The sequence below is a fragment of the Chaetodon auriga genome, chromosome 1, assembly GCF_051107435.1.
Source record: "Chaetodon auriga isolate fChaAug3 chromosome 1, fChaAug3.hap1, whole genome shotgun sequence".
Lineage (NCBI taxonomy): Eukaryota > Metazoa > Chordata > Actinopteri > Chaetodontiformes > Chaetodontidae > Chaetodon > Chaetodon auriga.
This window is the reverse complement of record NC_135074.1, coordinates 15,333,655-15,350,883: the sequence shown is the minus strand read 5'-3', so window position 1 is coordinate 15,350,883 and position 17,229 is coordinate 15,333,655. Positions and strand designations below refer to the sequence as shown.

The following is a 17,229-nucleotide window of genomic DNA, read 5'->3' as shown; positions in this document are numbered from 1 at the left end:
AACATCTCTTGCATTATTAGTTGTTGTTTTTTTTTTGTTTTTTTTTAAAGAAAATCCTTTACTCACCCAATGCACAGAATTAATTCATAAAAATCAGTCATTCTGTTTTTCTTCTCTTTGTTTTTCCTATTTGACACACTGTATGTATGTATTCTGTTTGGGCCTTTTAAACTGAATTCTGACAAATTCATCAAATCTTAGAAACAGGAGACAGAAAGAAAGTGAGAAGGATAAAGTCATGTTTGCTTTATTTTCTCCAGCTGTATAAATAAGACAAGACTTTATTGATCCCACACCTGGGAAATTAAGTGGTTACAGCCAGCAAGTATTACCAAAAGCAAAAACAGTGGGCCAGAAGGGTCAAGATACAAAGTATACAGGATGCATAAATGTTTAAAAGGGGTAAACAAAAACAAAACAAAAAAAAAAAGCAGCAAATACTCTAAACACATTTCAAGTTTGCAGAGAAAGGCTGGATTTAATATTAAATTACATCAAATGTTATTTCAGTGGGGCCTTCCTGACCTTCATGATGAAGATGAATACTGGTGGTAGATGGCTGCAACTCATAAAGCACTTACTAAGAGCACCGCACTTTTCTAGAATTTCACAGTTCCAACTCATTCAGGCACATTAAAAACCTCACAAAAAAGAATGCTCATGGGATCATACACAGAGAAAAAGTAAGACTTCATGTTATCCATTAAATCATATAAGTCATTGTGTAGGCTGAGGGGATTTTCAAGGAAGACCAAACTGAATTTCAGGACACACCAGTGTGCCTTATCACACAAGCTAAACTGAGTTGTCTGTGAATGAGACCAGTTTAACTACATAACAGTCCAAACGCACTCCTGGTGCAGCAAATCCTAGAATGGGTCAGACACAGTAAGGCCAATCAGTGTGTACATGACACATCAGTCTCTACATACTGTAGAAAACCTCAAATACATTCAAAATATGCTATTTTTCTTGGTATGATGGAAAAAGGTAAATAAATACAATTAAAGAAAATGAAATATTCCAAAGTTGCCAATCTCTATTGATGATGGCTTACAAATACGGATAATATTGCATTTAGATTTCAAGACGTTTGTCTCTTTTACAGGTCTAGAAATCTTTGCATTCATAATTAAGACCAATAAGTAACCATAATTAAAAAAGTACTCCAATAAAGTGACAGGAATAAATCTTTTAACAGATTCATCTTTTCATTTACTAGCCATCTTCATGTTAAATACTCCACTGTAATGGATGTAGAATTTCAGGATTCAAATCAAGAGAGAGACCTTTAGTGGGAATGATGAAGAGGAAGAGGTCGTCTCAGTTGAGGGCATTATTTTCACTCTATCATCAGTCTTTTGCTGGCTTGACTTAAGAGCACAGAATGACAGTGTGGACAGAAGCAGCATGTGAGTGCATTCATATCTCCGGTTGGCCCTGATGAACAGTGGCTTTGTGGTTCTGCCCTTGTTCTGCTGCTGGGGCTTCTAGGTTTTGTTGTCCATGCTGTTCTTCTACTTTCTTTATGACTTCCTCTTCTTCTGCCTGCATTTCCTGTTGAGGTTGCTCTTCATCTTGAGGTGGCAACTTGTCATGAGCCTCCTCTCTCTGCTCTGCTGCTCCTGCCTTCTCCTCATCAGTACTGGGCTTTGCCACCTCCTGCTCCTGGTGAGGTGCTTCGTTGTTTTTGGAGTCCTGTGGATGAAAAAGTAAGGTAATGTTACTTTTACCACAAATGAAGCAGAGAAAAAAAATAGGTACAGCTCAGTAAACCAAAACAAAATACATACTTGAAATTGAAACCTACCTCAATCAACATGTTGATATGTTATAAAACATCAAAACTAATCTTATCATCATGAAATGGTTTTCAGTATTATAACATCCTTTTTATATGTATTTAATGACAAAAGCAAGATACAGACAAAACTCTTGAAGCTCAAGGCATGCTTACTAGGTGTTTCTTTTCATATCATATATTTGATACATTTACACTAGTTTTTAGACACTTGGAAAAGCTGGTAAGGGGACCTTGAGTTGGGTCTGCTTTGTCAAATACTATTTCCAAGGTTACAAATTACCATTTCTGTTTAAAATAAAAAATGAATTTTTTTGTATTTCATTTCCTAAATACACTGTATTATTTGTTGGTTATACATTGTTGCAGGCATCCAGAAAATTCCCAACAGTAACACCATCACAGAATATACAATCTCACTGCCTAGCACATGTGTGATTGTAGACTGTGTGATAACTGTTTACTGCGAATTTTCTGCATAATTGAATCCATTGTATTTTGTCTGTTGTGGCTTAAAGTCAATTGTTACACTTCATAGGAAAGAGCTGAGAGCGTGTTTGTGTGAATGTACAGTACCTGCGTGTGAGGTAATGGAGGAGACAGCAACTCTGATGGGGCCAACAGACCATCCTGGTTTAGATCCTGAGTCTGGAGTAAAAAATCTACCATAGACACCACCTACACACACACACACACACACACACACACACACACACATACAATAAAAACTCTAAACTTTAACAATTTATGTTATAGGGACTTACATTTTGTCCCCATAAGAACGATGAGTCCCCACAATGTGACTTTATAATCAGATGTATATCCCCACAACAATGGTAACAGACGTAATGTACATACACACATGCACCAGGTCAGATAAACAGGTTAAACAGACCCAAAGACAAAGGCATGTCAAACACACAGCCACTCCTCACCAGCTCATTGGCCTGTGCTCCAGGTGTATGATGGGAGTTATAGTCTGAGAGTAGCTTCATCATCTCCAAGCCATCCAGGAGCCCACTGCGATCGTAGTCATAAAGACGAAACAGGAAGAATACCTCTGACACAAAGTGGGAGAAGACTGACATGTTTAGTACCAAACACACTTGATGCACTGCTGTAATACAGGATGTACAGAATGAAACTCCCTGACTGTAAACACACAAACACAACAGCTGTTGCTCTGGTCATTGGATGTAAAGAATTCAGGTTCTTTGCACAGCTTAAAATAATGTCAAGTCATAGGAAAGTACTTTATTAGAACCTGAGACATTGCTCAAGATTTCAGTAAACAGCTGTCTGAAAAAAATTAGAGGTTTTATGTTTGGTAGTGATGACTGAAGAGGCAGACCTACGTCAGGACTTAATTGAGTGTTAAACCAGTAGGAGGAGATGTCTACCTTGCTCCCATGTGCTGATTTCAGGTCCTCCTTGGCCATCCTTCAGACTAGACTGAATGTAACTTTGCAGCAACCTGCATTGCACACAGTACAGAGGACATTTCAACTGAGGAGTCAGATTTGCTTGCAGATACAATCAGACTGGCTGATAATTATCTCTGTTCTATCTTTCTTTATGTACCAGAGACTCTTAAACAGGCTGACTTATACTGTAGCCACTGTAGTGATTCTGTATCATTTTCAGCCACAAGAGGGCAGGATTGGAGGCTACTGAATATAAATCCCACCATATGACTCCACTTACCAGGAGGAGGTGCCACCTCATCAAAAAGCATTGTGTTGAAGGGAGGGTTATTCATGTATTTGTTCATTATCTCTGTTTCCTAATTGTTTTAGAAGACTATAACCTATCACATCTTACATGAAGAAAATGGAAAGAAGTCATACTTTTGGGGAACAGTGATGCTTAGTGACACTTGCTGACCAAAGTTTGTAACAGGAGCTTTTTAGTTCAGGCTATAAATTAAGTAGTGCTCACATTCATGGGAACATGGTTGAAATACTGCAACTCTCATTTTACAAAAGAAAAATTTGTACCCGAAAATACCCTTTGTTTCCATCCAGACAGCATCTGTGCCTCCTGTGTGGCCTAGGTGAACATGCATCTTTCATCTAGGGAGGTGCAGATACTATCAACTGCTTTTCTACACAGCTGACAAACACTGTCTAGTCATACGCTCAGCAGGCAAGAAACCACTATGATAGAGTAGTATATCTTATCAGCCAGTGGAAAGAAGCTAAAGCCACAAAGTAACCAACAGCACACTCAATGGCACTAAGTCCACAAAAACAAACCTGTAATTTATTATGGGCCACTTCATACTAATACAGCTGTGTCAGTAACAGATGGAAGCTGAGATAAAAACGGTCAGGCATCATATATCTGCAATATGTGTGAGGATAATGTATATTTTCTCTATCCCCATAATGAAAAAAAAACAGTATTGCAATACCAGTGTCATAATGACACTGCTCATATCTTATCAGTGTATGGTGTAGTTCACATCATTAGCACAACACAGCAGCCAAAGTCCACAGAAAGACCAGACTGCTTAGTCCACTAAAACGCACCGCAGGCTGAACAAATTTGGATGTGGTTTGCATGTTTATGGTTTTAGTAGTGACTACTAAGTCATACAGTAGTGCAAAACAATGCATGGCAGTAAATATCTTCATTCTATGTAAAATTTATTTATCATCCTCTCAGAAAAAGATGAGATTTCAAGCTTTCTACTTAGAGACTTTGTCAAGAGCACATTCATGGCTTAAAATGAACCGGATGTGTAACAGCAGCACATCGACCATGTGTCCCTCACCTGCGGTCCTCCTCTCCAGAGCCAAAGGGATTGGCTAGTGTTACTGAAGGGGGGCGGGCATCTTGGGTGTCCTCACTGAGAGATAAAAAATTTAAACATGGGAACTTTAAAAAAAAAACAAAAAAAACAACTTTTTTTCATTATTTCCAATTAAGCACACAAAGATATAAAAATCTGAGTGACTCATTTCTTTTCTCTAATAATTTAACACAACATGGGGGAAATAATCTTCAATTTGCTGGCAATGACAAGAAAACTGTATCCTCCTTGCATGTGGCATACTTTCAAAAGGTGTGCTTCAAATATCCAGTGTTAGGTAAATGTTGTGATGTTGAAGACCATGACGTGTTCATTGTACAAATTGATATTTTATGGCAATAAAATGTATTAATTATGACAAAATAAATATTGCACCACATTTATTGGAAAGACTAAAAATGTTTATAATTTGGAATGTGCAGAAAAAAAGAGAGGGAAACTGTGGAGTGGGGAGGTGGGGTTACCTTTGCGTCCCAGGTAGACCTGGTGCAGCCAGGCACAGGTGTATGAGTAGGAACAGGGACAGGACACACGGGGCCAACCTGCCCAGGTGAGACTCCATGAATGCACCTACAAGCACACAGCCATGTTAGGGCCTCACATCACATCTGGACCGACTTTATTAGTCATAGGACATCATCATGAATTCATCTGGTCAAAGGTCACAGATTTACTAACAGAATATGCAAAATATGGCATATTCACAGGTGATGGTTTCATGATGCTGTACAACCTTGAATTTCCACATGGCTTCACACGACAATCTGCCCAAAGACACCTGCATACTCATAAACTATACAAGTTATTTGTGTTATTAGCTGTCAAATGGCCAACCTACAGGTAACACCTCCTACCTACAGACAAAAAACAATAATTGTATAAATATACCATTGCCGCAATCCTGCAGCCTTTAAAAGTTCCACATATGGTGGAGCTTATGGTCCATTATGGCAGAATCAATTCAAAACTGTATATCTGTTTTTAGCTCAGCATAGTCCGTCCACACTGTCCAAAGAAATCAGTGAATATGTTCATGTGTCTTCAGTGTTAGATGCAGATGTTACATATGTAGATGCATTAAAATGCTGCTGGTTCGGGATGTGTACGTTACGCTGCTCATTGCACTGATAAACTAGCCATATCACCGCAGCTTACTCCTGCGGGGCAGCGGCGATGCTAACATCGAGGCTCACACAGCCACGCATGACCCACGGCTGACACCGACTCACTGCAGCATTATTACAACCCGCACACTGATTATTTCTGATTAATTCATCCTGTCCACCCAGTTTGACATTCCAGGCCTGAATTAAAACAAAAACACATGACATATGGCATACGGTAGCTAGTCGCATCGTAAAACAGTAGCCTAGCATGTCTAGAGATGTAGATTAAATATTTAAGTGTGAGTAACATGCAAACCGAAAGCCTCGCGGAGGTCTACAGCCGAATAAATACAGTCTGCTACGCTTTACGTCTCTACTCAGAGTGACAACGAGCCTACCTGTCTGCATAGCTGATGTGTGGACAGTAAAAAAGAGGCTTTAATTCTGGCAGGTTTCGGTTTACAGGTTCATATCCTGAGAGGAGGACACCTCCGCCCCGCCTCGTGCCTCCCGCTCTGCTCTGCACTGCGCAACGGCGGCTGCACGCGCGCTCCCTGGCTGCCACGGAGACCGGATTGTTTTGGTCAATGACAGGGTCCACGTGGAAGAACGGGGCCGCCGTCGTGTCAGTGAGTTTGCGCAGGCAGCGTCTCTTTGTGCTCCTCTCTCCGTTTTATATTTCACGCCACGTCGTCACCGACAGTCAGATTCCTCGAGTACGGGACAGCTGGGACGGGCAGTCAAAATCTTCTTTTCCAGGATGGCGACAGAGGCTTGTGACACGTATTTAATGCTCAGTCGCGGTATGATCAGGGGCCATAATTTCAGGAGATATATTATGACATGAAGTCAAACAACTTCTTCACACAGGCTGCCGAACATCTAGCACTTGACACACTCTAGTGTTTACACATTATATAGTATTCATGAAGCTACCTCCTACATTCTTTTTTTTATTATTGCTATTTCCTACAAGTACATGTGTAAAAGTATCTCACTCATTGCACTCAGGCTTTTGGTAAAGCTCTACAGTTACATGTTTTTTGCCTTTTGTCTGATGTTTTATTGTTCCTCATACGCTGGAGCTGAGAGAAACCATTTCATTCAACTCTTTTTTCTCTAGCTGGAATGACAAACGAGACACTATGTTCTGAGCCTTGAACCACAATTTTGTACACTATTTCATAACAAATTATTTTAGTTAAAAATGAAATATGTTTGCTCAATTTACCATAAGAGCACATTAAACGGTCCTGTATGCACTCCTGGTATTTGACCACAAGATGTCCCAGTAGCTCTTTATTTCAATTGGTTCCTCCAAGGCAGCCTAGTACAGAAATAATATTCTCATGTGAGAATTATAATGAAGCATATTAAGATGAAAATGTGATGATTATATCAAAAATGAACAGCAAATGATGACACATTTTTTACAAAGTCATATTATTAAGAGTGAGGCCAGGTGTAGTGCTCTGGCAAGTGACACATTGTAATCTATCTAATTACTGCATGATGATACATTTATGACATATTTTGGATCAGGCCTCAATAACCTCATGGTTTCTTTAAAGTTCATTAGTCAGTTATTATCACTAACAGTCAATAATAATAGCTCAACTGAACAAATTGTTTGTAGATATATTGACATTGTACTGATGGCTGAGATTCAACGAATCCCACTTCAATATGTGGACAGCTGCAAATGTCCCAGCAATCAAGACTGATATCATCAGTGCTAGAGCACACACACACACACACACACACACACACACACACACACACACACACACACACACACACACACACAGGTCAAGGTAAGTTGGCCAGTATGATGTGCTGAGCGTGCAGTCTTCATTGGTCTCAAGGGGAAAGTTTTTCTTGAATGCGTTCATGCTGCTGTCTCCAAACACTGAAACAGCAGAACATTTCCTACCATTTTGTAAATGGCAGAAGGATTTTGTCGGACACATGTTTATTTTCTGTTCTTCTTCAAACTTAAGTGCATCTTAAATACACAGATACGACATGTAGAGCCATAAAAAAGCCAATATATATAATTTCTGAAATGTATGATTAGATTCAAAGTACTGTAAATATGGTATGTAAGTACTTAAAATAATAGTTGGTAAACTAACATTTTTATAGCATTATAACAATACTTGGTTTGTAATTTTGATTTTTTTTTCTTTGCTACAAAAATAAGAGATGAACACTCAGGGCCAAGTCTGATTTATTTAACATAACAAACATTTTCAGAACTGCGTGCAATCCAGACGAAAAATTCAAACTCATTGTGCTGCTAAGATGTTTTTTTTTTTTAAAGAACCTCTACTACGAAAATAATAACATTTTCTCATACATTTTCTCTAAGTGTACAGTAGCTTTATACATAGTGAAATTAAAATAAAGATATTATAATAAGATATTAAGGCTTGGCCTTAATAACAAAGACATTACATCTATTAAAATGGCTGGATTTTGAGCTTAACAATAGTAGACCCTCTCCCCCCACCCCCACTATTCCCTCATTCACATCTTCAGTTTTGTTCCCCTATCCTCTCACTACCTCGCTCTCATTGGTTGTCTCTTTTTTATCTGTTTCCCATCTGGCTTTCTCCCTCATGTCTCTGTCCCTCCCACCCTCTGAAGCAGTGCCAGACTTTACCCTCAATTTGCTAAAAATAGATAAACTCTATTGAGATGTCAACACAGCAGCATGTGAACACACACACACACACACACACACACACACACACACACACACACACACATATACACACACACACACACACACACACACGTGTTGTGTTTTTATCACTTGTGGGGACATTACAGAGACTTACATTCATTTCCTGGAGCCTAACCCTAACCCTAACCACTATTTGCCTATTCCTAATCCTATACCTAACCTCACCTTACCGAACCCGTAACCCTATCCTCGACCTCGACCTTGATTTTGATCTGAACCACACCTGTAAAGCTTTATGACTGCATCTTGCACACAAATCTTCATGCACTGGTACATATTTCTTGTATTTTTGACATTGAATTTAGTTCCATTCATTGTGGACAACCTAACAGTAACCTTAAACAAAGCCAATTTATTTCTAACCCTAGATTAACCTAACCTCAATTAACCAGGCCATCAGAAATGATGTTTTCCCTCATTAGGACTGGGCTTTGGTCCCCATGAGGACTAAGGGTCCTGACAAGGTTGGAGTTTAAAGTGGAAAAGATCCTAAAGAGGTAACAAGAGGCAACTATAGACAATGGAACTGTCTTTGGTCATTACAATAGAGTGTCCTGAAATCCTCACGACTACTCTGACCATGGTCTCACAGCAGTGATGGTTCCTCAGGATACATGAAAAGGGTTGTTGGCCATTCAATATTCATATTTTTGCTAAACAACTGTTCATTTATACAAAAGTGAAAGAGTTTTCAAAGCATTTTAAGCTGTGATTCATGACAGCTGGAGAAAGTTCTGTGTCCTGTCTTCTTCAGTCACAGGTTGTGCTTCTATGTTTACTGTATTTAAGACTCCTCAGCAGTGGGGTTCAGCTCAGTCTTTACCAGCTCACTTCACTGTCCTGCCATGTTTATCATCTTAAATAGCGTTACAGTTATTTATTTTCATTTCATGTTGAAATTTCCTCCCATACTTACAGAACTGAGTGGCAGTGATATCCCGCACTGACAAACTCCTCACACATGCATAGAGGTGAAACATTTGGCCTCTGAAGCGTGTTCGCATCATTCTGCACACATGAGAAATTCAGAAAATCAGTCAAAAATGAGTGGAACCTCTGCTGATGGAAAGAAAGAAAGGTCAGACACAAACAAATGCACTCTCACACAAAAGCTGTTGCCCACATATTAATAAAGGTCAAGCTGGGAAGTGTTTAGCTGCACTGGAAACTCTGACACCAGGACCTGTGAGTGGGAAAGACCACTCACACCTTCATGACCACAACTAAAGTCACAGTCATATAATCACACAAATACACTCAAACATCTCCATGCGTGACTCACTGTGTGGCTTGGCACTGTAGCAGATCCCTATTTCACAGCTGGTTGGTACACAAACATCCTACTGACACTCACTTACAGGAATGGAGATTACGATGTAATTGTTAACAGGTGTTGCTGCCTAGTATCTGTGTGTGTGTGTGTGTGTGTGACTTAGAAAACACTTTTCATTCTCATGCACAGCAGGCAAACACAGAGAAACGGAGACATGATACAGAAAATTGGACCATCAGACAGCGATGTTGTTCTTACAGATCACACCACAGAATGCGCTGTTATTGTTAACATGAGACTCCTGCTGCCCTCACTGTGCGTGTGTGTGTGTGTGTGTGTGTGTGTGTGTGTGTGTGTGTGTGTGTGTGTGTATAATTAGCCTGACGGTGCTGTGGGATGATGTGGCTTCCAGTCATAGATGCTGGCCGTGAAGCATTCAGTACTTCTGATCCAAAGAAGCTGATTTTTAACAAGAATTTTTGTCTTTGCAATTACAGCAGTTAATGAGAGCAAGGGACACATTTTACACACTTTTTTTGAATGATAAAATAATGATAACTGGTTTGTAATAGATCTGAAGCATGGGAAACTGTAAATGGTTTAACAGCATAGAGGTGGAAAAGTTTAAAAGCTTTACTTCCAAGAATCTGGATCTGAACTGAACAAATTCTTCCAAAAGATTGCTCCACATTTGGTGTTGCTCCAAGGAACAAAGATCGCACTCAGCAAACGTCAGCTTTCCAGACTAATTTATCAATATCAATACTTTTCTTTTCATCTACTGAAGTATTTCCCATAGATTTCAATGCAGAACTATACAAACTATTGAAACACTCACCTTTAAGATGGGAGCTGCCATCTATGCCCCAGTACTGAACAGACTTTTATCTTTCCTTTCATTTGATTGAAAATCAAGGTAAGCTAATCACTGCTCCTCCTGGTGGACAGATAAAGCATTGCAACTGGTTTCTGTACTGGATCATCGAGGTGGGAAAACAAATTTCAGCCAAGGACACAGCAGCCCAGCTGGCAATTTTAGATGGCTATAGGATGTAAATCGTGTTATGCAGTACACCTCTATCTACAGTTATCTGCGTTTATTGTTTCTCCACTCATGTATTCAGGTTTTTCCTTTAAAGGTCAAAGTCACCCACACAGGTATTTTCCATTATTGTCCAGGCTAACGGGTGGAGTTATACTTTTTCCACAAACTTTGGCTGTATTAAAAACTGCCTACTACATACCACATTCATATTCATATACATGCTGTATGTAGTACATACTGCATGCTATTTATCATAGTAGTATGCAGTATGAAACTGTTAAATCAAATCTGCTGGGCCAGGCTTAGCCGGTTTCTGGTTTTGGAAAGCAAAAGCTCACAATAACACCGCTAATGGCAAACAGCCACTACTGTGTACCATCACCTTTCGTTGTAAAAAAAGGGATATTATAAACGTGGACTTTCATGAAGTTTCGAATACAGCTATTATGACACGTCACTATAGGAAAAGTACAGGTGTAAATAATCAAATTATGGCTGAATTCCATTTAGCAGCTTGAAGTTCAGGGACGCTGTCTTGGCTTACTGGGAAACTTGAACAGAACAGAGCCGTTAATGTGATTAGTTTTTATCTGAAGCTGTGAAAAGGGCTGATCTCTAATAAACCAGGAATTATGTCCAACTTGAACAGGACTTACAGAAAACAGTGCGTACACTCCCACACAGTCCTGAGTACACATCTAATCAGCCAACCTAAGCGAGAACATCTGTGTGGGTGTCACCAGTCTGTGTACTGCACCATAGAGTCCCCTTATCTCTGCTCTCTCTCCTCCAAACAAATCTGTTGTTGTCTCTAACCTCTTCTGCTGCACCAACCAGATGAAGGTGAATCCTGTGCCTTTTTTTTATCCATGCTGCTCTATTTTTAACACACTTTTTTCTGTCGTGAGGTCTACTTTGATCATCGTTCCTGTCAATGCAGATGTGCAACACTGCATTTTCTAAGCCTCTCCTGCCCTAATATATCTCCTCACTGTTCTCTCTACCCTGCTCCTCTTCCTGGACCCTCTCTTTTTTTTCTTTTTTTTTACTACAACACTCAACTTCCCTTGCTTGAAGCTGAATTTATTCATTGAGAATCTTTTTTTTCTTTTTCCTTTGTCATGTTTTATTGTTTACAAAACTACACATCACAAACTCACCTGGAGGATGGAGGATGGAGAAACATATTTTGTTTATTACAAAAACAAAAAAAAATGTCATTTTGATGCACATTATTCTTTATACAGAGCTTCTCATAGTGTCTTTGTGGTGGATTTAATCTATGAAAGTCTACAAAACAATGATTCTCAGAACATGCAGGAGTCTTTCCATATCTCTTTGATGATGTCCAGCCAGTGTCTTGGAGTAGGGGAGGCCCTCTTTGCACCATGTCCTTGTGATTTCCTTCTTGGTCACTGCTCATAGAACTCTAATGAGATATCTGTCCTCATGTTGAATATTTTCTTGTAGGTTACCTAAATGTAGCACAACACATGTCTTGGATAGTTCATACCCTCATATCATTGTCAACTCTAATCATACATCATCCCAATACTTGCTCATTTTCAGACATTCCCAGCAAAGATGTGTGTCATTTCTCTCCACACAGTCCACAGCAGGACTGTGGTGTAGCTAAAAATCTACTTTTAGTCTTTACAGTAATGAAGAATCTGACTCTGTTTTTCCAACAGAATTCTTTCCACGTTCTGGAGCTGGTGGTTGTTTGTTGTATCTTACATATATTATACTAGTCATCTATTGATATTTCCATCTTGAGTTCTGTTTCCCATTCAAGTCTAATATACAGTGTAGAGATTCCTCTGCTCATCACTAAGCCATGATAAAAACCTGAGGTCACTGTACAAGCAGTGTTCTTGTTTGCATTACACATGTCACAATCAGATGTTATCTCTTTCTTGAAATAGCCTCTGATTTGGAGATATCTAAAAAGATCTTGGGTCTCAAAACATATTCATGAAGCAGCAATGTTGGAGATTTTGGAGAAGCCATGAAGTAATTGACCGTTTTCCGTACCTGCTGGTTTCCTCAGTCAGAATGTTGGTATGTCACAAAATATCACTTGGAGAGCTGAAAACTGGACAGACACATAGATTGGAAGATTGGAAGGGATACTGAACGTTACATATACTATATTAGCCTATATACTGCACACAGACCAGGCGACAACCTCACAAATGCAGCAGCGTCATGTAAAATATTTTTGGGAGTACAGAATGTACTCCTTTCTAAAATTGGACAAAATTACTTGCTATTTACTACATATTGTATTTTCCAATGGCTGTTCCCACTTCCCAGCACCATGTCACGCAACTGCATGGCTCTGTTTGTCTTTAGCATAGCCCAAGTGCATTCACATGCATACTCACACCAGCATGTACACTGGCGGACGCATAACCCCCCCCCCCCCCCCCCCCCCCCCCCCCAACACACACACACACATTCAGTTATGTAACAAGGATTAAGTTCCACTATTTCGTGGCCCCAGCAGTCAAAACTATGTGAGCTATTTTTAACCCTGGACCCCAATATAATATCAACAGACGCTTACCATAATAATAGCAACATTTACGGTCATTGCTGCTCTTGTGGACATTGATATTCACTGCATGGGCCTCCCATCACATTAACAGCCATTGTCACTTCATTGGCATGTCTGAGACCGCAACTCAAAGCATTGCTGTTGCATCTGGAACTATTTTAAGCCCACCACTGAGACTGTTTTCACCTCTTGCAGCTTGTTGTTAAGCCATATTAATCAATCAATACAGTCCTGTTGAAGAGTAGAAGGTGTTGTGAAGTGGAGCGCTGCTGACCTTAGTGCCACAGACACTTGCTAGGTGATCGAAAGTAAGGATGTCACAAGATGGCACAGAAAACATGTTAAAAACACCTCACTGTAGATTCAGATTGATTATAGAGGGACAAAGTGTATAGGTCCAAGGGGCCAAGTGTTCCATGTTCCCTGCAACCTACACACACACATACACACACACAGAGTCTGGTTACCATTGCCAGCTTCACCCTTACTTTAACCTGACCTTAACCCAAGTCTTCACCCTACAATTGAATGATTTATGTTATGGGGAATTGCATTTGCTTCCCAATAGGAAGGCAAGTGCCCACAATGTGTAAACAGATTAATGTCCTCACAATATCACACACACAGTTTGTTTGAAATGGTTGCTGTCACATTCCACAAGCTAATTCCTCTGTGGCGCAGGTCATTACCACTGGAAACCCAGAGGAAGCGCTAATTCTGTTACAATGGCTTCACACACACACACGCACACACACACACGCACACACACACACACACACACACACACACACACACACACACACACACACACACACACACACACACAGAGTCATTGTTGCAGTTTCTCCCTGAGTCAGACTCACACAGGGAGGATGTTTCTCTTGCACACTGGCAACTCATACTGTACTTGTGCACACACTTGCTCTCTCTCTCCTTCTCTCTCTCTCTCATACACACACACACACACACACATGCACGCACACACCCACCCACACACACACACACACACACACACACACACACACACAGAGGGAAAGAGGGAAGTTCCGCTTTCGCTTCAGGGGTGCCTAATTACAGGCCTATGTCTCACCAGGACATGATGTCCTGAGGACCCAGGGTCATTTCCCCACAGGCACCTGAGGGGGCAGCTTGAAAGAGCAACTTTACTGCTTAAATACCCTGACAGTATATATGTCCATATGGATATACACAGTACATGTATGTGCACACATTTGCTGTACAGTCACACACACACACACACACACACACACACACACACACATAAATGTAATCCCCCACAAATAAAACCACTCGTACATACAAAGTCACGTACAGATGCACTAACAGGATTTGGCAAATGTGCAGAAGTTATTGTGGTAATTGAAATGGTCAAGTGAATGTCAGAAAACGTCAGGATGGATCACATTTGTTTTCCATATCAAAGTGAAGTTGCAGTTTTACTCTTTGCATCCCATGTGGTTATCTTCCTACTTCAGGTCTGTGTACAGCTTTTTGTCTAATAATCATACCTCTTTAACACCTCTCTCTATTTTCCTCCTCAGTGTCCCTCTACTCCTGTTTGTTGAGGCAGATATTGCCATAAAACAGAATTTAAACATCTGAAAAACAACAAACGTGAGGGTACAGCAAATGAGCTCACTTGACAAAGCTTTATATGAACTTATACTACTCAACGAGAAGGCTATTAGTACGAATCAGAATCTACTTCATGACTGAAAGATATAAGTCAACTTTTCCAACTGACAGTGTTTTATTTTAGACAGCGTAAAGATAGATCCTGTGTCTCTGCATGAATGAGACACTGGCTGACATATGAGTATAAATACAGCTGTACACAATTAAAACATCTAACATAAGTTAGCTATTATTTTTTCTCTGTCATTTCATAATTAAATGTCTGCACGATACCTCGAGATTCCCCCAAATTGTTAAACTAACAACATTTAATTCTTTCAACGCCATCTTGTTTTCAAATCAGCGGAGCACAAATTCAAGACAAAGAAGAGTTTTTATTGGTTTCATTCCATCGCAGGAGATTATTTGCATTTGTATTGTTTTTAGCCTGCAGACAGACTGCAGAAAACTAATAACAAACGATGGCAAAATAAGCTGAAATGAGGGTTCTATTTTAGCCACTGCTATGCAAATTGACTGTGACTAAGTATCAGCATCATTGATTATCATACACCAGACTGACTGCTATCATTAAGCAATCAATTTCTAAATTAGCAGCATGAGACAGGACTGACAGACATACACACACCCAGGCACGTAAAACACAACTGAAATAATATTTCTATCAAGCGTTAGTCGCCAGCATTGTTTCACTCGGAGGACCACCCTGTGTGGAGAAGACATAGAGATTAACTGAAGAAAACATGGAAATATGTCCAGACTAGATTCATTTGATATTTTCAGATAAACAATTTGAAGACTAAAAATATGAGACAGTGGAGTCATTCAATCAGTGAGATTACATGAGCAATTTAAGTGTCAGGACATGCAAAGGACTCATGGGCAGGTGAGGCAGAATATGGTTATAATTGAATAAATGAAGTACTTGAACATTGTGTGTTTAGTTGCACTTATGATTTGATTTTTAGTATATAAGAATTTCTGTGTATAGGAATTGGTAAAGATCACAATCTATTGTGGATATATTTTGCCACTTGAGTGGCAATTAGTGCATTTTCTGATCTCTGATCTCTGACAGTGATGTTCACTGTGATGGATTACACAACTCAAGAGTTGTGAGATCTGAAACATGCACTCAAAGTGGCAAACTGTACATCTTCAGAGTGTTTTAATGAATGAAGCAGTGGTAGAAGAAGTACTCAGAGAACAGGGACAAATCTCAGTTAGTCATCTGGTCTGTATGTCTGCCTACGCTAAGCAGCAGGTGTGTGACAAATTTAGACATGTGAGGCGAGACCTTGACTCTCATTATGGTCTCTCCTGAACACACGCATGCGCGCGCGCACACACACACACACACACACACACACACACACACACACACACACACACACACACACACAGAAGTGCAGTGCACATATAAAATCAAGCATGTCAAAGCACAGCAGAGTGTGCACTAACAGAGGGCGCTGACATGCAACACAAATCATACCTGCCCCACACACACACAGATACACATTCACACAAACTGCATGTGCATGTTAGTGAGCGTGCCACTTACAATGACATATCAGCTAACCCACACACGCTCAGTCAGACACACAAAGCCAGTATCTATCTTTAGCTGTATAAATAGGCGTGTAATTAATGTTTAGATGTTGAAGTCATGAGGTGGAAACACGAACATTTAAACTGCTATTAAGTTCTCATCAGGGGCTGAGAGACAGAGCGAGAGAAGAGGGAGACGAATGGAGAGAGTGGGAGAGAGCAAGACTAGTGGAGCGTGAGAGACAGATGATATGAACTTTTTTCAGTAAATATGGAAATTTGAAAGATGAGCCCAGAAAGCAGCTGAGGATACTGTGCCTAAAAAAACAAATGGAACAAATTAGATTGCCAGACAGAATACAAGTCACACTTTACACAGAAGTACAAAACACTGAGTCGTTTTGGGAACGTGTCACCGAAATGCAAAAACTGAAATATATGCTGAGACATGCATCGAGGAGAATGACATTAAAAGCACTTCTATGAAATGCTTCATTCTTCTATTGAACACCATGTACGTTTCTATTTCAGTCCTCCCTCCACACCTGCAGGGCCTTAATTAGTCTGTGAACAGCAGACTGTGATTCATTGATTTGATTAATCAACAACACACACACACACACACACACACACACACACACACACACACACACTCACACACACACACACACACACT

The 17,229-nt window shown here is 40.0% G+C and overlaps 1 protein-coding gene across 3 annotated transcripts; it reads right to left on the bottom strand.

Annotated features, from left to right (window-relative positions):
• Nucleotides 1–231: 231 nt before the first annotated feature.
• Nucleotides 232–6,476, bottom strand: cgref1 (cell growth regulator with EF-hand domain 1). 3 transcript variants are annotated; one of them, XM_076726239.1, is made up of 7 exons: nucleotides 6,121–6,476; nucleotides 5,081–5,186; nucleotides 4,578–4,652; nucleotides 3,202–3,275; nucleotides 2,737–2,861; nucleotides 2,378–2,479; nucleotides 232–1,698 (listed from the first exon to the last, which is right to left on the bottom strand). In XM_076726239.1, the coding sequence occupies exons 1-7, from the start codon at nucleotides 6,128–6,130 to the stop codon at nucleotides 1,423–1,425; spliced, it is 768 nt and encodes a 255-aa protein (XP_076582354.1). In that variant the 5' UTR covers nucleotides 6,131–6,476; the 3' UTR covers nucleotides 232–1,422. The 3 variants fall into 3 exon arrangements, with proteins under 3 accessions (XP_076582354.1, XP_076582362.1, XP_076582370.1); XM_076726247.1 differs by having other exon boundaries at nucleotides 232–1,665; nucleotides 6,121–6,239; XM_076726255.1 differs by having other exon boundaries at nucleotides 232–1,662; nucleotides 6,121–6,239.
• Between the last annotated feature and the right edge of the window lie 10,753 nt (nucleotides 6,477–17,229).